The following is a 27,779-nucleotide window of genomic DNA, read 5'->3' as shown; positions in this document are numbered from 1 at the left end:
ATATATGACAATTTCCATAATCGAATTCTGGCCAATGCACACAACTATGCCATCAATGTGCAAGGTACAATGAACTGCAACTCACAGGGACAATGCTGCATAACCATAACTCCACTTAGTAATCCTCAATTAAATATAGCTGTTATGCATTGGCCAAAAATGTTCACCCAAAGGAAGTCTGTGTTTGTGAGACACTGACAAGAATGTTGAGCTCTTAGGATCACTCATACAAAATAAATAGGTTCTTAAATGAAAAGGGTTTGCTTCTTTGGCAGGTTTATTGCAATCCAGAATGGAGTAAGAAAATTCAAAACTTTGTATCACACTACCCACCCCTTTAAAGAGAAAACACACATTGTCAAATCCCATAAAACCCCATTATTTACAAGCAGAGAGAAAATCTTATGCTAAGAAAATTTATATATATATTTATACATACATATATATATACACAAGAGAAGACATTGGGTGTGCTTTTTAGCAAGCGTTCTTTCAGCTTGGGTCTGCAACATTCCTCTCACATCGTTTAGTTTAGATTCTGAACTTTAGAACCAAACAGAGACGGTGTGGAGAACCATGATCGTTGGTGCACTTAAGTTGTTTCATACTCAGTTTATATTCCCACCCACTCTCCTTAGATGCTAATACATGTTCCTGTATATATTTCAAAATGCACTGAATCAGCCCTGCAGAGTTGGGGTCTTTGGACCATTGCTGCAGAGGCCTGACTTAGTAGTGACCTGCTGTGGCAAAGAAGAGACAGGGCTGCATTATGCCTATGTGGAGGGCGAAGGGGCTAAACATCTCAAACACCGTTGTTCGTGTTCCGTCATTGTACCTATGTGAACTTACATCCCTCCATGGCAGCTGCTTTCATGTTCTGCTTCCTTTTTCTCATCTGTTTTGATCCTTTCACCACATTTGTTCCTGTTCTGTTAGACTTCTGCAAAATCAAATGTGCTGACTCCCATGATCTTTAGCATACAATCTTCATGTGCCCTTTTCTATTTACAATAGCAAATAAGTAAATAAATATACCTAAATCCTAAGATATTAAACTATATATTGGAGCCATTCAAAATAGAACCACAAAATAATTTCCCCCAACATTTCCCTCCTATCCTGTATAGTGTTTGATTGTACTTGCATTGAGGATGTTGATTTAGTTCAGGGCCACTTCCTTTCAACTTGCTTTGCTCCATTTAGTGTTGTAATGCTTCCCATATCCTGCCACAGAGTGTGGGGAAGTGAGATCTGAGGTTCATGCATCTTGCTGTGAAATTGAATGAGAGCCAGCATGGTGTAGTGTTGGACCAGGACATTGGGATACCAGGGTTCGAAACTCCATTCAGCCTTGTACAAGTCACAGTTTCTCAGCCTCACAGTGTTGTGAAAAAGATGGAGTTTCAGCAGGAGTTGTCAAGTAACCATTTAGCAAGCAACGTTTGCTGAAATTTGCTCTCCTGCAAAACCATTAAAAGTTCAGGAGCCCTTCTAGGTTTCATTCAGACAAACCTAACACAACTCAACACTAGATCCAACTGAAACAAGTGGAATAGTACGAAAATAATCATGTGAATCTACCTAGACAGAGTAGCATTAAATGTAGAGGCACGTATTTTATATATGTGTGTGTGTATATATATATAATTTATATATATATACATATATATAAATAAAAAGCAGACCAAAAAGTGCTTTTGTGGAAGCATATTCCACAAAGGCAACAGAATTAAGCTACTATTCCAAACTAAGGTTTCTGCTTGTCTAGGTGGGAGGCAGTTGCATGTTTAGATTTGTCAAAGGTTGGAGATTCCCACGTTTTAAGCCACCTTTTACAGTCTTTTTAAAGACAGATCCACAGTTTCCTGTGGCAAAACTACATCTATTGGAACACTGTTTACATTTACTTCAATACACTAATGAAATTCTATCAACTGCAAAATATGGTATCATCATATAACAAAAAATGCTCTACTCCATAAAAACTCCTCCATAAGACAGATACTGTAAATATCATCTTATTTTCCCCTGCTTTTCTTTTCTTTTTTCAGGCACCCTTGCTAAATATCCAGAATGCTGGTTCTAAGACTCTAAGACTTTCTTGCATAAAACAAGCTATATGCTTCCCATTCTTCATCTAGGGGACCTAAAAGTCCCCTTGCTCCAAGTAGAAGATCTCCCATTTATTTTCACACAAAGATTCCAGGAATTGTTGTCCCCTTATCCACTTTTTAAAAATACATATGATTTTTCTCTTCAGGAAATACTGGAGGTTTTGTTCCCAACCCTACCCTGTCTTTCACTATTAGCTCTCACTCTCCTCCAAGAAATCCCCAAAGTCAGGTTGTTTCTCCATGGCCTCTTAGTGGCAGGCATTAAATGGTAGCTTGACCACTCCTCCATGAAGCTCCATGGAGGCTTCAGCCCAGTTGATGAGGTCCCCGCCAGTGAAGCTGGTACAGGTTGCCATCTTGTAAACTTCGCTTGGTGTCAAGATATGGCCCCACACATTGAAATCTGAGATTTCCCCAATAAAGGCTTGAGTGGCATCAAAGCGACCCCCAAGAGTGTCCTGTGGGGAGAGAAATTCAGAAAGAAAAATGAATAAAATCTATTTATTTATCTACCTATCTATTTAGAGCAAATGTGAGTAAAGTGTAACTTCAGGCCCCTGACTCCCCTAGAACTCCTTCCCCTACTCTTTAAATATTGGGGGCAATTTTTCATTCTCAAGCCTTTTCAAAATTTATTTTCAAAGCTACTACAAAATGTAGTAAATCCCACAACTCTCAAAGCCTCCCATCCATATATTCCCAAACCTTTCAAAAATGGGAGGATGGGGGGGGGGGGGGAAGGGGCATCAGCCAAAAATTGGTCAATAAGTGAAACCAGAAGTGACGTAAATCACCTCCGATCATGTTGGGTACACTGATGTAGGCACTTTGGGATGAAAAGTTCAACACCACCCCTTCTGCAGTTGACCACCCCTGATCTACAGGAATCATTTAAAAGTCCTGTGTAGATGGTAGTTTAAGAGGAGTATTTACCTGCTCCTGGCCCAGTACAAAAACACCCCCAGGTTTTATAGGATGCCAGGGTGCCAGGTTCTCCCCACTCCCTCTTCGGACTCCATCCTGGTAAGATTCCCAAATGCCATCCCGGGTTGACCATGTCACGCAGATATGGTGCCACTTAGCGTCATTAATAGTCAATGGCAATGTGGCAGCCTATGAAAGAAATGTTAGAAAAGGATTAAAAGGGGGATAAGCAGATACGCAGAGCCTTCAGTATAGCATTACAAATGTGTCACAGTTTCAATGGAAGCCATTTTATTGAAGATGGTACAATCTTGGACCTGGGAGAAGGAGGTTCAAATCTCTGGTGGAAGAAAATATTACTTTAACCTGCCTCACAGAAGTAGACTGCACACTAGCCATAGAATATTCTAGCACTAAAAGTACTCGTATCCATAAGTACACATTTCTCTGCAAATTCTTGGAGGAAAAGATCTTGACCTTCTTGCACCTCTTGAGAAGAACCCATTTAGAGCTACATCCCCAAACTAGTCTAGTGGACCTGAGACTTCAGTGAACAAACCAAGTTTCTGAATATTAAATTTATGGTTAGGCCCTCTTTAGATCTGAAGAGATATCACTAAGATATCACTAAGATATCACTAAGAGATAAAGGGATCTTGATTTTGGGATCTATGGAATTCTTTGCACATAGCTTCCCACAATCAAAATCAACAAACCACTTGATTAGACCCAACCCTAATGTATGAAACCAGGTCCCATACCTTGTCATTGATTAGTAGTTCCATAGGGTTGTTTCCCCACTCAATGAGCACAACTTCGTTGGCTTGGCCTGGCACTGAGTATGAGAAAGGGGTGCCCATTCCTGGTGCTGAGCTGGACTTGACCCAGAGGCAGATGGAGAAGGCAAAGATTTCACGATGGAGAGTAGGCTTGACCTTGACATACATATAGTTGGTGCGGAGGGGAAATCCCACACGGAAATCATCAGAATGCTTCTCCACCTTGTACCCTGGAGGACAGAGGGGATCAGAGATGTGGTACTGAGCTGCCAACACAGAGAAATGGAGGGGAAGTGGGTTTGTCCATACAGAAGCTGCCAGCTAGCCTGCCTATGTGCCAGTCATCCATCCCCAGACATGCCTCCTGCAGTTCCAAGAACAACAGTACCTAAGGCTATGTAAAGGCAATTGAAATAACAGAAATAACACATTTATCCTTTACTTTGCATTACTTCCCTTAAATTTTAGATTATATTTAAAGACCTATCCTTTTATTCTTTGTAACAGCACCATGCATACAGATGGTACATTATGGATGATAATGACGGTGGTGATGATGGCTGATACTCTGTATTACAGTTACTGATTCATAACCTGGAATTATGAATCCATAACTGCTACATGTTCAGTAAGACTACAAAAATGGCCCTACAGCCCACCTTAACAGCAAGTACCCAGGACAGATCATGAAGCTCTTCAGCAGCCAATCAGGGTGACTAGTGACTGAGGTTGCAACAATCAGAAGCAGGACTCCTGTGACAATTTCTTGAAGCAGACTCTCTTGCTAACTAGTGGGACTGGTAGCATCATTATTCTGATATCCAGACTAGAAGCTGAACAGACCTTTACCTGAACTAGTTGCTTCCTCTTGAAGGGGATGAACTGAGATGTTTACTTAGTTATGCATACATAACTAAGCAACTGTTGTAAAGTATTGAAGGAAGATGTGGAGAAGAAGGTAGGAGTAGAGAATGAAGTGGGCAGAGGGGAAGGAGAGAGAGAAGAGGGAGGAGGATCTATCTGCTATCTATTTGTACTATACCTTCTGCTATTCCTGTTCATTGGCTTCATCACTACAGCAGAGCCCCTGGTGGAGGAATAGGTTAAACACTTGTGCTGGCAGGACTGCTGACTGAAAGGTCAGCGGTTCAAATCCGGGGAGCGGGGGGTGAGCTCCTGTCTGTCAGCTCTAGCTCCCCATGCGGGGACATGAGAGAAGCCTCCCACAAGAATGGTAAAACATCAAACATCCGGGCGTTCCCTGGGCAACGTCCTTGCAGACGGCCAATTCTCTCACACAAGAAGCGACTTGCAGTTTCTCAAGTCGCTCCTGACACAGGGGGGGAAATCACTATGGTTATCTGTGCCTCTCCTTAATTAAACATTGCTGTTACTAATCTACTACAGAGATAAGAATCATACAGCTTAAATCTGAGAAACATATGCCGTTGCTGCCTCCTTGATTTCAAAAAATGCCTGTAAAAATGGAGACTTGGTTGTCTTGTATATCTCCATGAGAAACAAGTCTCAGAAATTTGTTTTAAATCTGAATGAGAATGGGTTTTCTCCTTTCCTTCAAAATGAGAAAATAATCTTTGATCACTTTCTGTTCTGAAACATTAAATACAAGGGAAAATCATCTTCAGAGGAGGCAGAGAGGTTAAAATAGACTATCAGAGCTGGTTCCCTTTAACCCTCACATTGGCTATGCTGAGCAGAGCTGATGTGTGTCTCTTGCCCCACAACAACCTGTGGTGGGCCACACCTTCCCCAGCACTGCAATAGCCTATCTGTCTGTTGACTTGTCTATCTCATTTTCTTTCATTCTGTCATACCATAGCCTGTCTAGGGATCTGTTGGCCTATAATCTGTCCCATCAATTCTTTGGCCCATCTCTTTTAAAAATTGATTTACAATGCATCCCCAACATAATTACATCCTTTTATTTGTTAATGGAAAGGCTTATCCTTTCAATAACCAATTGAGTTTTGTGGAGGACATAGCTAAAGATTTAGCTACATAACATACATATGTCTTCTGATACAGGATCTCAGTGAGCAGTAAACAACTGAATGGATTTGTTTTGAATAGTAACCTGCCTAGCTCTGCTTTGGGCCACCTGTTCTCTCCTTATCTAACATAATTCACAGGTTTGTTTGTGGAAATGAGAGCCTTGAGCTTCTTGGACGACACATGAGGTGTAAATGCAGTAAATACATACTAAACAATTCTGCTAATCCATTTGTCTCTTCATATCTACCTCTTCCTCTCTCTAACTGCAAATGTAACAAGTAATTGCCCGCCTACATTTTCATACCACTAGTTAAATCAATCTTTCTTTCATGAAATCTTTCCATCCTTGTTCAACTGATCCATCCTTCTTAATGCTGGGGGAAATTTGGCCTACAGCTCCTAGAATTCCAGCTAGTTGCAACGTTGAACTGGGAATCCAGAGAGCTCTTGTTCAAAAAATTTTTCAAGCATGGCTAACTTCCTCTCATTCATCTTCATTCACCCCACTAGAATAAAACTAGATGTCCTCGCTTCATTCTGAAGAACGTACCTTTCTCAACACTGTGTCCATGCGAAACATGCTTGTGCCTCAATCCTGCTGCTATTGGCACACCATGCACATGGTGGTTAGTTGTGTTTAACTTCTCGTGAATCTGATGCTCCAAGATGCTAATTTTTTTCTGAATTGCATCACGCAAGGAAGTGGAGAAGACAGAGCTGTTCCGGTTGTGCTGGAAAAGAGAGAACAGGCATTTGCATTAATTTGTCATTAGAAGACCTTTCTTTCTTGGTGCATCAGTACACAAAGACCTTTTTTCTTTCCTTCCAATTCCACCTGAAAATTGCATTTTTATTAGGTATTCCACATATACTATTCGTTCTCTTACTTAGGGGCATGAAACAGGGGCATGTTCATTATATCTAGCTGGAAGCCTCATTTTAAAGCAGCATTAACATTGGGAGGATGGTGAAGTGTAAATAAGGCAATAAAACTTCAGCTAGGGAACAAGCAGGGTTTTTCTCAAGCTTATCCTTCTGTAGCTGTTTGTGCCTGCCTACAACAAGCAAGGTAAACAGTAGTTGTCTTGAGAACCCCTTATTGACCTGTTAATCGAGTTATAGTTACAGTGAAAAATAATTATGCAGAAGTGTAGAGTCAAAAGAGTAAAACAACCCCATTTCCCTTTTAAATGCATATTATGTTCTCCCCTGGCCCATCAAGATTCAACTCTCTTCTGACTTAATTCAATGCAAACTATTTTTGGACTTGGAAGTCAGTTTGCAGCAATGTAATGTTGCTGAGTACCAATGGAGAAAGTGATACAAGGAGTAGAGAAACTTGGCCAGTGGGGGGAGAGGGGCTAAAGACATTGCCATCCAAATAAAAATGCTGTATTTGTCCCATGTAATTTTCCTTTGGCTGTCACATTACTAGCACTGCAGTAACTCCAGCTGGGCATTGACATTCAAAGAAAAGAGAAGGCAAAGTCAATCAGGATAGTAACAGGTGTGGACAATTTTCAGTGTCTCATTCTGCAATGCTAGGAAATCAAGGACAAAAAGAAATTTTCGTTTGAGGAGGTAGAATTCTTAGTTGCTGAGGTAATGCCCTTATTTTGCCCCCTTACACCTTTGGTCAAAATACATAATTCTTGCTTACGTGTTAAGAAGGGGGAATGCAAGGGGAAAGGGCATCAGGGGTATTTTTAGTCCCCATACCTTGGTTTATGCCTTAGATGCTCTCGTAATCTCCATTGCCGCCCACAGTGATGGCAAAAGCACAGTATAGTCTCTTCACGCACAACAGCAAGTCACTGGGGAAATTCTGCTTCATTGTGCTGTCAACAGAATCAATACTGGATATCCTATGGATGACCCAACACTATTATCACAATCTTCATGGGGAGGTGAGGTGGTGATGGTGGAAGTTCTGCTTCATTTTCTTTCCCTCGTTCAGTTAAAACCCAGGTGATACAGATATCTGAAGGGCTACCTCATATTCTCCAACATTTCACAGATGAAAATAGGGAATGTGTGGCTAAGCCACATCAGGCAGAAATTGCTAATAGGGATGAACACAAAAGCCAGACGGGGCTGCAGCAATTTGCTTTTGCCTGCGTATGACTCTAACCCAGGCATGGGCAAACTTTAGCCCTCCAGGTGTTTTGGACTTCAACTCCCACAATTCCTAACAGCCTACATACTTTCTGTATATATTTCGGATTTCAGTGTTAATGTCAAAAATACGTAGTATGATTTTACATAGGATTTGTGCTACATTAGAACAGTAAAGGCAAATATCACTTAAGTAAAATAAACATTAAATGTTAAATGACAAAAAAATAAAATAAGGTGTAAACACTAAGTTAATCTGGGAATCTGCTATTGCAACACACCCAATGAAGTGGTTTAAAACCGGTATAAAAAAGATTGAGACTAAGTACATTCCAGTCATAGAATCATAGAATAGTAGAGTTGGAAGAGAGCTCATGGGCCATCCAGTCCAACCCCCTGCTAAGAAGCAGGAAATCGCATTCAAAGCACCCCCGACAGATGGCCATCCAGCCTCTGTTTAAAAGCCTCCAAAGAAGGAGCCTCTACCACGGCCCGGGGGAGAGAGTTCCACTGTCGAACAGCTCTCACAGTTTCAGCATTCCTTTGTACTGCAAACTGCAGTCTACTTGGAATACACAAAGCTCATTCCAGAAGTGTGTTTAAGAACTGGTCCAAGAGTCCAGAAGAGCCTTGACTCCCGGTGTGACCATCATCCCACTTTCTTTGCTAATTAACTTGTACCCAGTATGCTTTATTATATTCCTATGACTGTTAGGAATCGTGGGAGTTTAAGTCCAAAACACCTGGAGGGCCAAAGTTTGCCCATGCCTGCTCTATCCCCTTGTCTCTTCTTGATGGAGTACAGATTACTTTTGCACTTTAAACTCAATTGGCAGCAATTCAAATATGCTAACAACAAAGGGAGAAAGTGCAAGGAGGGCAAAACTGGCATATTTTAAAAGCAGCTGAAAAAGTGGGATGATAGCGAATTGGCCAATACTGTCTGCCAAATTGAGTTGGAGGGAATGCTTGCTTACTTATGGTGCCTAAGCCAGCAGTTTTCAGGTTTTGTTAAGTCTAGTCGTGTCCGACTCTGGCGGTTGGTGCTCATCTCCATTTCTAAACTGAAGAGCCAGCATTGTTCGTAGACACCTCCAAGGTCATGTGGCCGGAATGACTGCATGGAACGCCGTTACCTTCCTCTGGAGCGGTACCTATTGATCTGCTCACATTTGCATGTTTTCAAATTGCTATGTTGGCAGAAGCTGGGGCTAACAGCAGGAGCTCACCCCACTCCCTGGATTCAAACCACCAGTCTTTCAGTCAGCAAGTTCAGCAGGTCAGTGGTTTAACAGAGAAAAATGTCTGTGTTATGAAAATAATGACTCCTTCACCGGGCTACTGACAAGGTTCCCTATAATTATTAAACTGCATTAGCACGATGTTAGGAATTGGTAGATTGCATCCACACTGTATTAAGAAGCTCACGATCTTAGGCCAGAGACTGACTTCGTTCCACACAGCTGTGTAAAATCCCACATTTTCTGCTATGAACCGGATATATATGCAGTGTGGACTCAACTAGCCCTGTTCAAAGCAGATATTGTGGGATTTTCTCGCTTGATATTCTTGGTTATATGGCTCTGTGGAAGGGCCCTGGCTTTGATCAAAATGATGTCTGCTTCCATTGTCAGAAAAACTACATTGAATGCATGGAAGCTTAGGGCTATTGTTGTGGCCATTGTAGATGTTTTTAAAACTATTCCAAATTATTCTTCCTGCCTTTTTGTAGTAACATCCCTGCTCTGAAATTTTCTCGGCGAAATAACTGCAACTCATTGCTACCAACCTAGAGATAGCAGGCCACCTCCCATCTTCTTTTCCTAAGTTGTTGACAACTGAGTTGTTGTGAGTTTTCCAGGCTGTATGACCATGTTCTGGAAGCATACAACCTCTGAGGATGCCTGCCATAGATGTAGGTGAAACGTCAGGAGTGAATGCTTCCAGAACATGGCCATACAGCCCGGAAAACTCACAGCAACCCAGTGATTCCGGCCATGAAAGCCTTTGAGAACTCGTTGACAACTGATATTGATTGGCTGTAATTATTTTCTATTGATATCTATTTTGTTGTTTGGTGCCGATATCCATACCACACTGTCCAGTTTGCCTGCTTATTAATAAATTTAATCCCTCAATTGAACTTTAGTGGAGGAATCAATGAAATCCTTACATTTCCACACATTTTGTGTCAAACTAATAAATAAAACACTGTTTTTTCCAGGAAAAAAGCACCATCCCATCACTTTCTAACAATTATATACTCTCCAAGAGATGTGAGCACATGGGGAATGTCCCTCCTACAATATCATACCTCTTGCTTGCTATTTCAATAAGTACAGTAGAGTCTCACTTATCCAACATAAACGGGCCGGCAGAACGTTGGATAAGCGAATATGTTGGATAATAAGGAGAGATTAAGAAAAAGCCTATTAAACATCAAAATAGGTTATGATTTTACAAATCAAGCACCAAAACATCATGTTATACAACAAATTTGACAGAAAAAGTAGTTCAATATGCAGTAATGTTATGTTGTAATTACTGTATTTACAAATTTAGCACCAAAATATCACGATATATTGAAAACATTGACTACAAAAATGCGTTGGATAATCCAGAACGTTGGATAAGCGAGTGTTGGATAAGTGAGACTCTACTGTATTTTAAAGGTAAATAAATACTTAGGCTTCTATTAGTCCCCACTTTCTACCAAACATATCAATGGGAACTTGATATGATGGCACGTAAACAAGTTCTGCTGATTCAATGAGATTACTCAAGTTGGGCCTAAACTGTGGTTTTAGGCCAGGCATGTGCAAACTTTGACCCTCCAGATGTTTTGGACGTCAACTCCCACAATTCCTAACAGCCGAACTTGTTTACATGCCATCATATCAATGGTTTAGGCCATCATAGTGCTTTGAATTACTTCTAACCTATCAGTAGGGTCACGTTTTGTTGCATAATTTTCACAGATCTAGACCAAAAAGCTAGTCATTTAATGGCATTGTTATCTGCCCTAAAAACTGTTTTTTCTACAGTTGAGAAACACCATCCAGTTTGTCAGACAGCCCTATTTAATCCTCTCTTGTACTTTCTTTTAGCTTTTTAAGATGGCCCAGTTTCTTACTTCTCCAGTCATTTTACTTTGGCTGCAGCAAACAAGAGTTCATAGTAGTCATCTGCTTTGATGAGGAAATGGCATTTATATTTAATTATGTCAGAAGCGACTTGAGAACATCCTGCAAGTCGCTTCTGGTGTGAGAGAATTGGCCATCTGCAGAGACATTGCCCAGGGGATGCCCGGATGTGTTACCATCCTCTGGGAGGCTTCTCTCATGTCCCTGCAAGGTAGAGCTAAAAGATGGGAGCTCATCCCGTCTCACAGATTCGAACCGCAACCCAACCTTCAGGTCAGCAGTCCAGTGGGCACAAAGGTTTAACTCATTGCGCTATTGGAAACAGCATAATGAGGAAGATATGAGACTATTCTATTGAGCGCTTTTTGAGGATCCCTTGGATATCTATATTAAACTCAGCAAAGTTTTTACCACTTATCACTTGTAGATATATAGAATGGAATAATGTGTAATGAAAGTCACATTTATTGGCATTTTTTGGTTTAACTTTTTAATATGCTACTATAATGTCATCACTTGCATGATGTTGTTTTTTTCATTCTACACTACTTTGAATGACTTTCTTTCCGAATGCTTTGTTGTTTGTTGCATTACAGCCTAATTGTCCTCTCCACAGAATTTCAGAATATCGCCTTTCGGACCTAGTGGTTTGACAACCTCCTCCAGAGAGATTCACAGATAGTTACCACAAAGGAATATTTTATATATTTTTTTCTTTTGAAAATTGCTTTTGCTTGAGAAGAATGAGAGAGAGAGCTTCCTGATCACTTTAACATTTAGTTCTTCGATCACACCAGATGGAATGGGAGCAAGCATGTAGGACGTGGGGCGGGAAGAGGATAAAGGAGGTGGAGCCCCAAGGGGATGACCTTCCTGAGGGAATTAGCAAAAGATGTGCGAGGAGAAAGCTGTGAAAGTGAAGAGCAGCCCTGGGCAAATTTGGCCCTCCAGGTATTTTGAACCCCAATTCCCACAATTCCTAGCAGCCTACCGACTGTTAGGAATTGTGGGAGTTGAAGTCCAAAACACCTGGAGGTCCAAAGTTTTGCTCATGCCTGGTGAAGATGGTGGAAGGAGCAGGGCCCAAGAGCCAGGCACCAGTTTTCCCCCATCAGCTCCAGTTTTTTAGATACAAGAACATATTGTCATTTACCAATCGCCGTCTAACTTGCCCATAGAAAATCATGATAACCACATATAAGAAACAAGAGTTGTTGCAGTCTATCCAATGCAATTTTCTGAATCAGCACCCCAAATAAGCCCAGGAGCGGGCCTAAAAACCAAGACACCAAGACACCATAATGTTGGCACTCCAAGTGGCCGGCTTCTGGTTAAAGGAAATCTAGTATAGTGTCAAGTTTTTAAACTTTGTGTTTTTAAATACATTATAACTGTATCCTCAATTCGCTTGTGACACGATAAATAAAAAAAAATAAAAATTAACATACGGGCAAAAAGTGGATGCATACAATTTAATAACAAACTACATTATTCTAATTTCTTCTTCAAGTTGCTGCAAACAAACAAATATGAAAATCGCTAATACTTGTGTTTTGCAGTGCTATGTCAACTGTGTTTTTAAGCAATTTGTGTAAGCTTTGGATTTCAGGGATTTTTCTGGTGGTGGGTAGGGTGATCGAAATTGCGAGACTATTGAATATGTAACTTTAATATGTAAATTGCAAGGATATTGAATATGTTTGCAGTTCTGTATAGATTTCAATTTTTGAAGTCAAAGAAATTGGATGTAGGATTGTATGCAGTGAAGAAAATTCCATTTATGAACCCTTTGAATGGGAAAATGAATGCTGAGTGGTGAGGTTGAGTTACTTAGGATACGTTAAGGAGGAATTATGATAGCATTTCCCACTTGACTCAAATTTTATCTCAGAACTTAGTCCTACTTACATGAAAATAGGAACAGTTGGATATACACAAGGATAGAAGTTTGTATGTAAGAAAGGTAAGCTGGAATCAGATAATAGTGTTCAGGGTTGTTGGGTTTTTTTTCCATTTAGAGTTAACAGTGAAACAAATTTTTTTTTTTGAGTTGCTGTGAGTTTTCCCGGCTGCAAGGCCATGTTGCAGAAGCATTATCTCCTAAGGTTTTGCCCACATGTATAGCCGGCATCCTCAGACCTCACAACCTCTGAAGATGCCTGGCAAAACCTCAGGAGATAATGCTTCTGGAACATGACCATACAGCTCAGAAAACTCACAGCAACCCAGTGATTCCAGCCATGAAAGTCTTCGACAACACAAAATATTGTTTTTCATGGTGAGTTAGGCTCACACTGTATTCACTGTATTATTGTATTATTGAAGACTTTCATGGCCGGAATCACTGGGTTGCTGTGAGTCTTTTGGGCTGTATGGCCATGTTCCAGAAACAATTTAGTCTGTTAACCAGAGACCATCAGGAGAAAGAGTTTTTGGAACATGGCCATACAACCCAAAAGATTCACAGCAACCCATTATATTCATTCATGTTAATAGGGATTTGAAGCTTTTTAAATAGCATTTTCAAACTCTGCCATACAAACTCTTCTTAATGTGAAGCGACAATGTAAATCTGTGGTAAGGTCAGTGCCTTCCAACCATCATGAAGTTCTGGCAAAATACTTAATCTACATTTGTCCTTTTATTTAGGAAAAAACATTCTGGGAATTCCAGGAAACCATGAAATCTACCTTTCCTTACAGAAGTCAATGGATCAGTATTTCAGGTGGGTAATTTGACAGATGGGAGAGGAAAGGCAGAAATGTTGTCAGAAGAAAGAATACATGGATGCAGACAACATGACAAAAAGATTTAGGAAGTGTGTCACATGAGGAAAGGTTAAGGAATCTGTGTATGTTTAGACTGGAGGAAAGAAGATTAAAAAGGGACTCAGCTGGAATCTCCTATTTTAAAAACTGCCACAAAGAAGGGAGAAGACAATTTAGTCTGTTAACCAGAGACCCAGCCGTGGGCCATTGGTTTTTCTATTGCAAGAATACAAGTTTAGGGGATAGAGATCTGTGAATACGTGAATGCCCTTTTAACTGGCACAATTATAAATTGTATAGAATTAGCCTAGAGCTGGTTCATGCATATCCTCTAACATACCTCTTCCTTCCTTTTCGCCCAGCTGAGTTAACTGAGTGCAAACCGGTTTTGCACTTTGAACTCAGGATTCAGCAACTGAAGTAAGCTGAGGACAAAGGGGGAAAGTAGGAGATGGAGAGTGAAACTAGGACATTTTAAAAATAGCTGAAAAAGTGGGTCAAGAGAGGATTAATTTGAACTCTCTCTGCCAAACAGGGACAGTTGGAGGGTAGGTTGCAGTGCTATATTCCACTTTAACTACTATCATGGCAACATCCTATGGAATCCTGGGGTTTGTAGTTTGGTGAAGCACTAGAGCTCTCTGACAGAGAATTGTAAATCCACCCCGCTAAACTGCAAATCACAGAATTTCAAAGGACAGAACCATGGCAGTTGAAGTGGAATCATAGTATTACAGATGTGCAGTATGAAAAGGCCCTAAAATATGGAAATGTAAGTTGAATAGCTCTTATCTGAGATACTTAGGACTAGAAGCATTTTGGAATTTGGAATTCTTTTGGTTATTGGAATATGGATAATTTTATTCACATATCTTGGAGATGGGACCCAAATATAAACATGAAATCCAGTTGTTTCATATACATCCTATACACATTACCTGAAAGTAATTGTATATGCGTATTTAAATAATTTGATGCATGAAACAAAGTTTGTGTACATCAAACCATCAGAAAGCAAAGGTATCACTATCTAAGCCAGCCATGCGAGCAATTCTGGAGTATTTGGGGTTTTAGAATTCAGGATAAGGAATGTTCCAATTGTAACGACTTATATATGTGCATGAGATATAGTGCCACAGATATTGTTTTTAGTATCTACAAACATGAAGAAAGGTGATAGATTTGGGGATGGGTGCAAGAACTAATGGTACATTATTACTAAGGAGTAGACAAATCAATATGAGGAGAATTAATATGTACATTAGGAAAAACAAGGATTTTTTTAAAAAAGGATTATTTGCTGTGTAAGTACCTGTAGATGCTCCAGTCTCTCCTTGAGTGATTCCAGCATCCGCTCCATTTGGTTCACTCCGGCGGGGGTCTCCTTGGGTGGGTCTTCCATGGTGTTGGCAGCTGCAGCTCCCTTGCGAAAGGTGTCGTGGGCGTTATGTCCGACCTGGAGTTCATGCTGTTCATGTTGTCCAAAATGATGGTACTCGTTTTCTCTGGCATGGATACCTTCATGGGGATCTCGGTGGCCAGCTTCATGGTGCCCCCTATGGGCATCTTCATGGTGGCCTGGAAGTTCACTCTCATGATGTGCTCGGTGACCACTTTCATGGTGGGTCCGATGCCCACTCTCATGATGGCCTCGATGGCCTCCTTCAACATGGCTTTGCCCATGCCCGCGCCCGTGGCTGAGATTCTCTTCATGATGACCACTGTGGTGTTCTGGACCATGTCTTCGAGAATGGGTTTCGCAGCGGCTCAACTTGGCTGTCAGTTCCCTCACAGTTTCTCTTTGGTCTAGGATCACCTCCTTCTGGTGCACTACCATCTCCCGCAGGTGCAGGATGGTTTCTTTGGCTTCCTCAAGAGTCCCTACCCAGTGCCCCGTGCCCCCACTGTTAGCTCCTGCCCCATGTCGCTGCTGTTGGCTGGCTGACTGGCAGCCGTTATCCATGTCCAATGGCATAGGGCTGCAGATAAATTTCGGCAAGGCATAGTCAGAGGCCGGTACCGGAGGGGAAAAGATGAGGCAGAGAAATACCCAGTGCAAGGCCATTTCCACAACAATCATGATGTTGGAAGTTGGGAAAGGGACAGGGTAGACAGAGCACTTCAGGATGGGAATGATAGACAAAGGGGTTCAGGATGGGGATGGAGAAGGCAATTCAGGATGAGGTTGATAGCCAAGGAAGGAGAACAGAGATAATTCCAACTAGAGGCTACAGCTCTACAGTTTAAGGACCTTGTCACATAACAGATTTAGATGTAACATCCATCATCCAGACCCTTTCTTAGAATACCAACTCTCTCCACTCAAAAAAACCCCAAGATGCCTATTCAATGCCACAAAAGGACAGGTTGAAGGCCTCTGTTAGGAAGTAGATCCAAATATCTTTGTAGAGAGGTCAAAAATAATCCAGTTGAGTTTGAATGTGCAATGGTGCTACTCACGTTGGGTTCAGCAAACATGGATGAGAAATTGCTCCTTAAATGCCTCCAAAGTCAGAGTTCTCCCTGCAACCAAAGTCTTTTCTCCCTTCCCTTGGTATGTATCATGTCTTGTCACCGAGCAAAACCAAACTGCCAGCAGGCTTCCCAGTACTGTGGGTAGGTGGGATTTGTGCTTTTCCTGCCTCTCCTTCTTGTCCAATTTGCCAAATCCTCTAGTGATGTGGAGAGAAGCATCGTCTCCCCGGTGACTGAGAAATTAATGGGCTTAAGGTGTCACCGCAAAGCTCTTTCGTTCACCCTGGCCCATCCTCTCCAACCCTGTTGCTAGGGCCCTCGCCCAGCAGCCTATATATGAGCCTTGCTCATGACACTGTCCCCAGCAGATAAAGAGACTTGAATAGATAAAAATGCCACTCAAAGGAATTAAATGACCAGCCAGAAACAGGAAAGCAAGTTTGAGCTTTGAACAAGTTTGCGGGTTTCTTTTCGAACAAACATTACTTATAAGGAGTCCCATAATCACAGCTGAGTTTGGATTGCATGATATTTGCAGATGATAAAAGAAGAAAGTGTATCAAACCAACAATGCACTGGGATAGATAGACATATAAATTATATAGATATGTGTCTCAAGGGGCAAAATATCTAATTAACCGGTATTGTACATATTCACGTATAAGCTGACTTCATGTATATGTAAAGGCAGGTCTGGGGGCAAAATTAAGGATTTAGATGTGAGTGATGGATACGTCAATGGTCATTCCACAGAGAGCGGAAAGCCCTCCGGAGCTCTTGTTCCCACAAGTAACCAAATTTCTCAAAACCCAATTATAGGAACAGAAAGTGAGGTGAAATCTTTTGAACACAGACTGCAAAACAAACACCACAGCGGTGTTAATTATTCCCTATGCTATCCAAAGCTGAATCTCTGTCTCTGTCTCTCTTTCTCTCTCTCTCTCTCACACACACACACACCTAATTAGCTGGAGTTAAACTAAAAGGATGTACCTTTTCTGGCTTACATACAAATTCAATTTATGAACAAATCTAGAGAACCTTTCTTGTTCGTAATTTAGCGACTGACTGTACCCATGGATAAGTCAGCTGGGTTTTTGTGTTGAATTTTTGACTAGAATTTCTAGACCTATACATGAGTGTTATAGTAAGTAGAATCTCTGTTTCCATATAAGTAGATCAGGAACAATAAGTAAATTCAAAACAATGAAGTCTAGTATATATATATATTAATGAGATACACCTGTTACACAAACCAGTTTCAGAGATAATTTTACTGATACTGTATTTGCTCATTCCCACCACAATTTGTTTTGCTTAGGAAAATAGTTATATTAGTGCCTTTATTTGAATCAAAAAAGAACCCTCCCTATTTACAGCAGATTGAGAATAGATGGTAACCACTGAGCAGCAGATAGTCACTGCTAGCCCAAATAATACATAATGCAGGATCTAGATCAAGAATACAGTAGGCCAGTGGTTCTCAGCCTGCGGGTCCCCAGGTGTTTTGGCCTACAGCTCCCAGAAATCCCAGCCTGTTTACCAGCTGTTAGGATTTCTGGGAGTTGAAGGCCAAAATATCTGGGAACCCACAATTGAGAACCACTGCAATAGGCTGTAACTCTCTTGTTTCTTCCCTAGCCCTCTTATCAAATTCAGGTAATTTCATGTTCTCACCTTCAATACTTATCTTGTCCCCAAACTAACACACATGGATATCTTTTCAAAATGAGAAAATGTGTAAGTTTGACATAAATATAAATGTAATCTTCAGATCTTTGAGCTGTCGTGCTTGTTGCTATTGTTGTTGTTATTATTATTATCCATCAACTACCATGCAAATCATACCATTAAAAATAATCAATCTTGGCTGGAATCCTGTTGGTCAGTCTCAACTAGAGTAGATCAATTCAATAAATTGTTGAATAGTAGATAAAAACATAGGTAAATCCCATTGATCCAATGAGTCCATTTTAGGTAGGACTGGCAACAGAATCCAAGTCTTTCATTGTAGATGTATAATAATCTTTCCTCAAAAACAAATATACAGCTTTGTTCTCTTCTAGTTAGTTTTACCATCCACTGAGAAAAATGTGAGAAACAAGTCAGGATTCCAGGAGGCTTCTTATGCAAGAAGATTTAAATATTAATGAAGTATCCAGACCTGGAAAAAAATCATGGCACCCAAAAGTACCATTTGTGGTTGCATCAAATACTACCCATCATTCCATCTTAAGTGCTTTTTATCATTTCAGAGAAAACCAAGTGATATTATGTCAAACCATGAGCATCTTCTTCTCAGCCAGAAGCTACTCAACTATATTGAATGGTTTGAACTCTTGTTCTTGCTCTCCAGGGCTCAAGGCCTCACGCAGCCGGGTCCAGAACACAGCCTCAGCCTCAGGTTCTTCAGGCCAAGTGAGGTAGCTTTCTTGTTTAATTAGTTTCCTCAAGCGATGGTAAGGAGACAACCTAGGAAGAAATTTAGGACTGAAATGTAAAGCTTCCAATTCTCTGAGGCATGTACGCATACACACCAAAAACATGCATCCAAATATTGAAGAACATCAAGAAGAGCTTGATGCAGCACACAAAAATCCATCTGATCCAGCATCCTCCTTCCCTTACTGACCAACTAATTATAACCAGAAGGCATATTACTCTTGCTCCTCAGAAACTGGTGTGCTGTGATATACAAGTTCTGAATGTGGAACTTCTGGTGAAATAGCTGTTGTCATATCTATTCTTCATGAGTACGTCAAATCCCTCCCTTCAAAGCTATCTCTAAGGTAGTAACTTCATCATATCATGTAGCAGCAAATTCTATGAGGAAATGCTTTCTCTTGTCTGTCCATAGTTTCACTACTTCACCCCCCCCCCTGAATATTATGAGGAAAGAAAGCAAAAAAACTCTTTATATTTCATATTGTCCATCATATTAATCACAGCACAGTGCAATATGAGACTGCTTTGTGTGACCAAAATGTCCAGCTCTTTTTTTCTATTTACAGTATTCCCATTAGAATCCCCTATCACCTTGCTTGCCTCGCCCCATCCCCTCATCATTCAATATTCTTGTTCCTACTGCTTTCTGATGAACTCTCCATAAGGTAAAGGTTTCCCCTGACGTTAAGTCCAGTCGTGATCGACTCTGGGGGTTGGTGCTCATCTCCATTTCTAAGCCGAAGAGCCGGCATTGTCCATAGACACCTCCAGGTCATGTGGCCAGCATGACTGCATGGAGCGCCGTTACCTTCCCGCCGGAGCGGTACCTATTGATCTACTCACATTTGCATGTTTTCGAACTGCTGGGACTAACAGCGGGCGCTCATTCCACTCCCAGGATTTGAACCTGGGACCTTTCAGTCCGCAAGTTCAACAGCTCAGCGCTTTAACACACTGTGCCGCCAGAACTCTCCATGCTTACCTGTAATTTGAGATTTCTTCCATAAACACCACAACCAGAGGGTCCTGCCCATGGTAGTAAATCTTAGAACAAGCGAGTTGAACCTCTAGTGAACACCACTCACTTTCAAGATAATTCTGACTCACAAGGCACAAGGTCTTGCAGCTTTGGCTTATTCCATTCTGCACATTGTCTATGTAATATTCTCCAGGGGCAAAATCTCTAGGCCCAAAACAGAGCCGGAAGCGGGGTTCTCCTTCATTTTCCAGCTTTTCCAGAATGTTCTTCACTGCCCATTCATGGTCCTGATTACAACAAGAAATGTAGGCATCATACTGGTAGTCCTGTCCTTTTGGACGCAGTTGTCTCTGACCCCAGCCCCTTAACAGGTAATAAGCATGCCTGAGAGTCCATCCAAACTTGGCATTGATCAAAGCAGTAAGCTGTAAAAAGAGAATAACCACTGTGGTGACAATAAAGAAGTATATGCCCCAGTTCTCAAAGCAGAAACTCAGGTCTTCATCAATAAACAGACGATCAGTCACACCAGACCCAAAACAATGGTATGTACCCAATAATGCCACTTGGACATTTGGATCAGACACAGACCAGTTTTGGAACCAGGCATTTTCACAAGAGCACGTCAGAGGGTTCTCAGAGACATCCAGATATTTTAAGGAGGAGAGTCCATCAAGCAGGTTTTTGCTGACATTCCTCAGGTCATTTTTGCTCAGGGACAGCAGTTTCAGAGAGGCCAAACCAGAAAAGATCCATTCAGGCAGATCTGTGAGGGAACTGTCTTCCATCAAAAGTTGATGTAGACTGCCGAGACCTTGGAAGATGTTTGGACGTAATTTCCAGGAGCCATTCTTATATGGCTGGATTTGAGAGAGGTCAAGGGTATTTAAGCTACTCAGGTTGGCAAATGAGAGGTTGAGGAACAAGATACTGGGGTTGCCCTTTAGGGAGAGGTATTGTAGATGCTCCAGCCCTCCAAAAAGTTTGTCTGGGGGACAGATGGGTGATCTAGAAATCTGAAAACTAAGGTCCAGCTCACGAAGTGAATAGGGGCCTGCAAAAGGACTTGGATAATCATATCGATTGTATGTAAAGAGAGAATTGTGACTGAGGTCCAAGGTTTCCAGTTTTTTAAGGGGTGTAAAAAGTTTCAGAGACAACTTGTAAAGGAAGTTACGATTCAAGAAGAGGAATCTCAAGGAAGTGAGACCAAGAAACGCATTTCTTTTAATTGTGTGGATTCTATTTCCTGAAAGCAGAAGGGTCTCCATGTGATTGAGCAGGAAGGCACGGGCCTTGAGTACTTTTATGCTGTTCTCTCTCAAGTCCAAGAATTCAATTTTCCGAGCGTAATGAAAAGTGGCACGAGTAACAGCCGTGATCTGGCAGCTCTGCAGGAGGAGTGTTCGTAGTGCTGGCATACCAAAAAAAGACCCCTGCTGGAGATTGGTCAAGCGGTTCTTTGAAAGATCCAGATAACTCAGGTCTGTCAATGGACGGAAGACAGAATCTGGCAACTCGGAGATAGCATTTCTTTTCAGGATTAGTGTACGCAAACGCATCTCCTTACCCCAAACACTAGGACTGAGCTTTAGAATCTTACACTTATCTAGAGAGAGGAACTCCAAGATCTGAAACATGCTTAAAGTTCCATTTTGAAGTTTTCTGTACTCCGTGGTGGACAAATCTAACCATGTAAGGTTAGAGCAGGAACCCAGCTGGCTTAGCTGAGTGTAATTAGTCTTGGAACGCTTGATATCCAAAGATGTCAAAGACGGAAAACTTTGTAAGACAGAGCAAAGTTCCGGCATGGTGTTATTTAATGATGGTTCCATACTGGACAAATGCAACATGGTCAGATTAGGAAGAGAAACATTTATGAGCTGGGACATATGTAGAGGGTTCATGTCCAGGAATAACTCCACCAAATTAGGTGTGGCTCGAAAGGATCCCACTTTCACTGTTGACATGTTGTTACGAGTTAAGTTCAGTTGGTGAAGATTAGGAAAGGAACAATTGGAAAAGTCTAGTCTGGAAATGCCATTGGTATTTAAACTGAGGTTTCTCAAAACAGGTAAAGTAATCCAGTCAGGGCCCATACATGGAGTGGAGATTTGATTTAAATCCAGATCCAGAAAGGTGAGGTTGAGTAAACCTTTCACAGCTGTTGCCACCTCCTGCAGACTGGAGAGGTTATTAGAAGGGAGATATAGTTTCTGGAGAGACATCTGGAACATGAGGGAGTTGGGGTGCAATGTGGTGATTCTGTTGTTACCCAAACGCAGCTCACGTAGGTTTCTCAAGTTGATCAACATAGAAGGGCCCACAAATGCCAACTTATTCCAGCTCAAATCAAGCACCTCTAGGTCTCCCAAGCTTTGAAAAGTATTTGATTCGATTCTTGATATGTAATTGTGGTCCAGATAAAGTTCCAGAAGGTAAGGAAGATGAAGGAAGGTCGAAGAGGTGAGATCCTCCACAATATTATGGGAGGCATTGAGCCAAACAGTTGAGTTGGGCAGAAGAGAAATGGCAGAATTCAGGTTGGAGATGGCATGGCCATTACAGAGAGCAAGGCCTACTTTGTTTGGGGAAAGAGTGCAGTGACTGAACCCAAATGTATCAGCACTCCATTGTGACCACGTGAATAGGGATAGCAGAGTGCAAAGCCTCACAGGGATTAGATTGATTTGGGGCATAATGAGATAGAAGGTTTGGGTGCCAACCATCTACATTTCATGTAGTGTTGGCTTGGTCATTTTCTGTCTTGCCAAGCGAATACGAACTGTCATGCAGCAATTCCATCTGTTCCTAAAACAAGAATGTAACAATCTCTGATTAGGAATGGAAAGATTGACAAATTAGAACTCTAGAATCATAGATACACAGAGCTGCCACTCTGCTGTCAGGAAGACATTGTTCAAGTCCTTCCAATGGCTCAGTTTTAGGGAAACAATGCAGCATAATTCTTCATGTATTCATAATCTATTTCAAAACTTCACTGACCATGTCACACATTTAGACTACAGGTATTTCTGCCCTGGAGTGGCCTTGGATCCAGCACACACCTGATGACTCTAGGGCCAGTGTCCAGATGGTCCAGCCCATCTCTGAGCACAAAGAAAAAGTAATGGCATCACCTGTCTGTGTGGACAGCAGACCAGTTCACTTTGGAGGTTATCTGCTGCCAAAGCAGAATTTTGCTTAATGTAGGGCTAAACCAGCCCAACCCAACTCAGTTTATTCCATGTTAAGGACCAGAAGCTTCTAGACATCATCTGGATATCTGGGTTCAACTTCTGGTTCCCCTTGAGTTATAGAACTGGTGCCGACAAGCCCGACATTTGTGGGAAATAGAAATGCTCCTTTTAAATCTCTGAATAATGGAGCTACTTACATTTATAATGATTTCAGTTGAATTAGTATTTTTTTTTTATTTCAGATAGCAAGGAAGAATTTGCTAGTACAGTAGAGTCTCACTTATCCAACACTCGCTTATCCACCGTTCTGGATTATCCAATGCATTTTGTAGTCAATGTTTTCAATACATAGTGATATTTTGGGGCTAAATTCGTAAATACAGTAATTACTATATAGCATTACTGTGTATTGAACTACTTTTTCTGTCAAATTTGTTGTATAACATGATGTTTTGGTGCTTAATTTGTAAAATCATAACCTAATTTGATGTTTAATAGGCTTTTCCTTATTCCCTCCTTATTATCCAACATATTCGCTTATCCAACGTTCTGCTGGCCTGTTTATGTTGAATAAGTGAGACTCTACTGTACTTGTCTTTGCATAGGTTAGCCATAGTCATTTCATGAATAGTAGCATAATCTAAAAAACAAAATAAATTTACATCAGACATCCCCACGATTCCTTAGTTGTACTGTTTGTTACTCAAGATGCTTGAAGATACTTGAATGAAGCTTGAATAAATCCTGAGGCCTCTCTATGAACGTTTTGTTGTATGTAAATAACTGTACATGGATACATCCCTTCAATCTGAATATAATGAACGTATGTGGAAGATTACATGCGAGAAATTACTTATATTCAGACCAACAATCTGTGTACAATGGGCCTTTGGTATCCACTGGGATCTGGTTCCAGGAGCCCCATAGATATAAAAACAATGTATGGTGAAGTTCCATTATATACAATGGCATAAAAATGATTTTTCATATATAAAACTGCAAAATCAAGGTTTCCTTTTTGGACTTTAAAAAAAATTAAGCCATGGATGGTTGACACAGTGAATGGAGAATCCATGGCTATGACTGGCCAACTTCATATAGGCTGTAAAAAATACTTGAAATCAATACAGTAGAGTCTCGCTTATCCAACGTAAACGGGCCGGCAGAACGTTGAATAAGCGAATATGTTGGATAATAAGGAGAGATTAAGGAAAAGCCTATTAAACATCAAATTAGGTTATGATTTTACAAATTAAGCACCAAAACTTCATGTTATACAACAAATTTGACAGAAAAAGTAGTTCAGTACACAGTAATGCTATGTAGTAAATACTGTATTTACGAATTTAGCACCAAAATATCATGATATATTGAAAACATTGACTACAAAAATGCGTTGGATAATCCAGAACATTGGATAAGTGAGTGTTGGATAAGTGAGACTCTACTGTAGTTTCATTGCGTATTTTAAAAGAGCATAAACTTTTTAACAGCTACTTCCTGACAGTCAACTCTATGTAATTGGTTTCTACTGTCTTTTATTGCTCTTTTGATGACATGGCAACACTGTAATCCATGCAAAATGCACTAATAGAGAAGGGCAGGTGTCTTTTTGCAGAGCTTCATTTAAATGCTCTCAGAACCAGGCCAGTGTGTTTGCCAAGCCGTCCAGCACATGGATTAGAGCCTAATCCATGTGCTGGACTGCTTGGCAAATACTCCAATCTAATCATTAGACCATCCTTAAGACTTGGAAAAGTAACTAAATCAACTAAATCCTGCCTCCCCAGTAGTGAGAAGTCAGAAAACCTCAATAGCTTTTAAAACAAAATGGAACACAGGATTGGCTAAGACTACAAATATTGAGATCCTGAGAGTAACTTGTGAAAGCAATTTACAAAATGGGCACGTTAACTATTTCTACATAGGTCTCTGGTCTAGAGGGTGGGCAACATGCAGCCTTCCAGTTGTTGTCGGACTGTAACTCCCATTAGCCTTAGCCATTGAAGCCAACGACCAGGAATATTGGCAGGCCTTCACTTTGTCCACCTCTGATAGTTTGAGATTCAGAAAAGGCAGGTGAATAGTTGGCAGCACCAGAAAAAAGGTGAAAAATACCCATGGGAATTCAGGAGAGTGCCATAATCTGAAATATTAATTTGAATATACAGTAGAGTCTCACTTATCCAACATAAACGGGCCGGCAGAATGTTGGATAAGCGAATATGTTGGATAATAAGGAGGGATTAAGGAAAAGCCTATTACACATCAAATTAGGTTATGGTTTTACAAATTAAGCACCAAAACATCATGTTTAACAGCAAATTTGACAGAAAAAGTAGTTCAATACGCAGTAATGCTATGTAGTAATTATTGTATTTACTAATTTAGCACCAAAATATCACGATGTATTGAAAACATTGACTACAAAAATGTGTTGGATAATCCAGAACGTTGGATAAGCGAGTGTTGGATAAGTGAGACTCTACTGTGTATGTATCAATCCACTTATTTTTAAAAAGCTTAAGTATAAACTATGACAGATGTCAAATGATACCAACCCCCAGCCTAATCTCTGGTGCCTTCTCTTCTGAAGAAATACCCATCAGTGGTGTTGCTGACCAAAAGCTTCATATCGTCCAGAAAAGATAGGGAAGTTAGTAGAAAATAGTTAATACAGTATGTTTATTTAATTGATAAGCTTTAAAATCACATCCAGCTGCATTTACAAGGACAAAAAAACACTTTTAAGTTAAATTGCTATTTATATTCAGTCTCTACCAAAAAAAAAGCTTTATTAAAACAAAGTTGGAAATGTTATTGATCACTTTAATCCTCCTCCCATGCACCTGTTTTCAAGGTCCAGAGTTCAGTAAATGCAGTCTAATACTGAAAAGTTTGCTTTTCACAACTTACTTTCAATTTTTCTCAATCTCAGACACTAACAGATCAAAGGGGAAGGGTTTACTCTTTGGTCTTAGTCCGCCAGTCCAGCTGTTTCAAAGTCTGTTGAGTTGTCTTCTGTTACTGCATAAACTCTTAATGGGAAATACCCACTCATTACAACCCAGATACTTCCTCCTCCTCTAAACTGTTTTGTCAGCTGGACCTGTTGCTAATTGCAAACCCTGTAGTATGGTACAAGAGAAATAAATATATAAATTCACCTGCGGCTTCAAGGTTCTCTCTTTTTTCCTCCCTTAGCCATTCAAGCACCCTTCAAGTGCTTTTTTCCTGTGCTGTACAGGCTTTCAATCAAAATGTAAGTGTCTGCTTAATGGAAAAGCAAAGTCATGGGTGTGCCACTTGGAAAATGAAACCAGTTTAGAAAGAAAAAGGAGTAGAGGCAGTTTATTGAGAAAAAAGGAAGTACTGTAGTGGAAACTTTATTTCTGGGCTGCTTTGTTTTCATTCTCCCCACCCATTTGCGAGCTTGGTTGTAAGAATGTCACGGAGAACTTTGTATGAGCCTGTCCAAGTTTAAAGATGTTAGAGCAGGCATGGGCAAACTTCCTTCCTCCAGGTGTTTTGGACTTCAACTCCCACAATTCCGACACAGCTTACTGGGTTGACTTGATGCACCTTCCTCTTGGCACGTTTCTCCTTTTCTCCCTCCATTCATGCCTCTTCAAATTCCACAGCACTGCTGGTCACAGCTGACTTCCAACTAGAGCACTCAAAGGCCAGGGCTTCCCAGTTTTCGGTGTCTATGCCACCGTTTTTAAGGTTGGCTTTAACACCATCTTTAAACCTCTTTTCCTGTCCACCAACATTCCATTTTCTGTTCTTGAGTTGGGAATACAGTCACTGCTTTGGGAGACAATGATCGGGCATTCAGAGAATGTGGCTAGTCCAGCAGAGTTGATGGCGTGGGAGCATTGCTTCATTGCTAGTGGTCTTTGCTTCTTCCAACACACTGACATTTTTCTGCCTGTCTTCCCAAGAGATTTACAGGATTTTTCAGAGGCAACACTGAAGGAATCATTCCATGAGTTGAGCGAGATGCCTATAGTCAGTCCATGTTTCGCAGGCGTATAACAGACAATCTTCTATATATATACTAGCTGTGCCCGGCCACGCGTTGCTGTGGCTTTTTTTTAGTGATGTTGGTCAATCTACATTGGGTTTTATTTTTGTTGTGACCGTCAACAAAAATTATACAGTATTATTTATTCATTTATTACATTAAAGACATATGATAGGATATTACGCTATAACATATACGACTATTTCACAATATTAGTAGTAATATATATATATATATATATATATATATATATATATATATATTGGTTTTTTTTGTTATTAGTATTATATTGTAGTGTATTATAATATTATTAGCAGTATTATATGTATATACAATGTATTGTATTATATATGTATTGTATTATTATATATATTAATATATTGCAAATTGGCCCCAGAGTACGGAATGGCCTTGTAGTTTCAAAGCTTGGGTGGTTCCGTGTGTTAGAGGGGGGGAATGCTTTGTTGGGAGGTGCTAGGTGGTCCTGATTGTTTCCTGGATGGAATTTGTGTGTTTTCAGACTGTTGTTGTTTATTTACTGTGCTGAGATGAGAGAGTGATGAGTACGGAACGGCCTTGTAGGTTCAAAGCGTGGGTGGTTTCCTGTGTGAAGGGGGGAATCCTTTGGTGGGAGGTGTTAGATGGCCCTGATTGTTTCCTGGATGGAATAGCTGTGTTTTTAGAGTGTTGATCTTTATTTACTGTCCTGAGATGATATTGTTGTGTATTATTGTACCACAGTAATTATTTCATATTACAGTAGAATCTCACCCAACATTCGTTTATGTAATGTT

The 27,779-nt window shown here is 40.6% G+C and overlaps 2 protein-coding genes across 3 annotated transcripts; both read right to left on the bottom strand.

The window, feature by feature from the left end:
- Positions 1–259: 259 nt before the first annotated feature.
- LOC100560873 (neuronal pentraxin-1) lies at positions 260–17,445 on the bottom strand. Its single transcript, XM_016996499.2, has 5 exons — positions 15,172–17,445; positions 6,384–6,564; positions 3,803–4,050; positions 3,051–3,230; positions 260–2,575 (listed from the first exon to the last, which is right to left on the bottom strand). Exons 1-5 carry the CDS (start codon positions 15,937–15,939, stop codon positions 2,366–2,368), a joined length of 1,587 nt encoding a protein of 528 aa, XP_016851988.1. The 5' UTR covers positions 15,940–17,445; the 3' UTR covers positions 260–2,365.
- A 215-nt stretch (positions 17,446–17,660) lies between these two features.
- Positions 17,661–26,658, bottom strand: LOC100560675 (toll-like receptor 13). 2 transcript variants are annotated; one of them, XM_008118456.3, is made up of 3 exons: positions 26,126–26,658; positions 19,762–22,569; positions 17,661–18,806 (listed from the first exon to the last, which is right to left on the bottom strand). In XM_008118456.3, the coding sequence occupies exons 2-3, from the start codon at positions 22,485–22,487 to the stop codon at positions 18,644–18,646; spliced, it is 2,889 nt and encodes a 962-aa protein (XP_008116663.1). In that variant the 5' UTR covers positions 22,488–22,569; positions 26,126–26,658; the 3' UTR covers positions 17,661–18,643. The 2 variants fall into 2 exon arrangements, with proteins under 2 accessions (XP_008116663.1, XP_008116664.1); XM_008118457.3 differs by lacking the exon at positions 26,126–26,658 and adding an exon at positions 25,875–26,096.
- Between the last annotated feature and the right edge of the window lie 1,121 nt (positions 26,659–27,779).

Source organism: Anolis carolinensis, chromosome 6 (assembly GCF_035594765.1).
Source record: "Anolis carolinensis isolate JA03-04 chromosome 6, rAnoCar3.1.pri, whole genome shotgun sequence".
In the NCBI taxonomy this organism is placed as follows: Eukaryota; Metazoa; Chordata; class Lepidosauria; order Squamata; family Dactyloidae; genus Anolis; species Anolis carolinensis.
This window is presented reverse-complemented; position numbering and strand designations above follow the sequence as displayed.

What these genes read in the sequence shown, in the direction of transcription:
- LOC100560873 (XM_016996499.2), bottom strand. Translation starts at nt 15,939, where the DNA reads ATGATTGTTGTGGAAATGGCCTTGCACTGGGTATTTCTCTGCCTCATC. An exon ending in AACTACTAATCAATGACAAG is followed by an intron (nt 3,231 to 3,802) that starts GTATGGGACCTG and finishes TTTCTTTCATAG; the next exon opens with GCTGCCACATTGCCATTGAC. An exon ending in TTGTACTGGGCCAGGAGCAG is followed by an intron (nt 2,576 to 3,050) that starts GTAAATACTCCT and finishes CTCTCCCCACAG; the next exon opens with GACACTCTTGGGGGTCGCTT.
- LOC100560675 (XM_008118456.3), bottom strand. Translation starts at nt 22,487, where the DNA reads ATGGTTGGCACCCAAACCTTCTATCTCATTATGCCCCAAATCAATCTA. An exon ending in GAAGAAATCTCAAATTACAG is followed by an intron (nt 18,807 to 19,761) that starts GTAAGCATGGAG and finishes ATTTCTTCCTAG; the next exon opens with GTTGTCTCCTTACCATCGCT.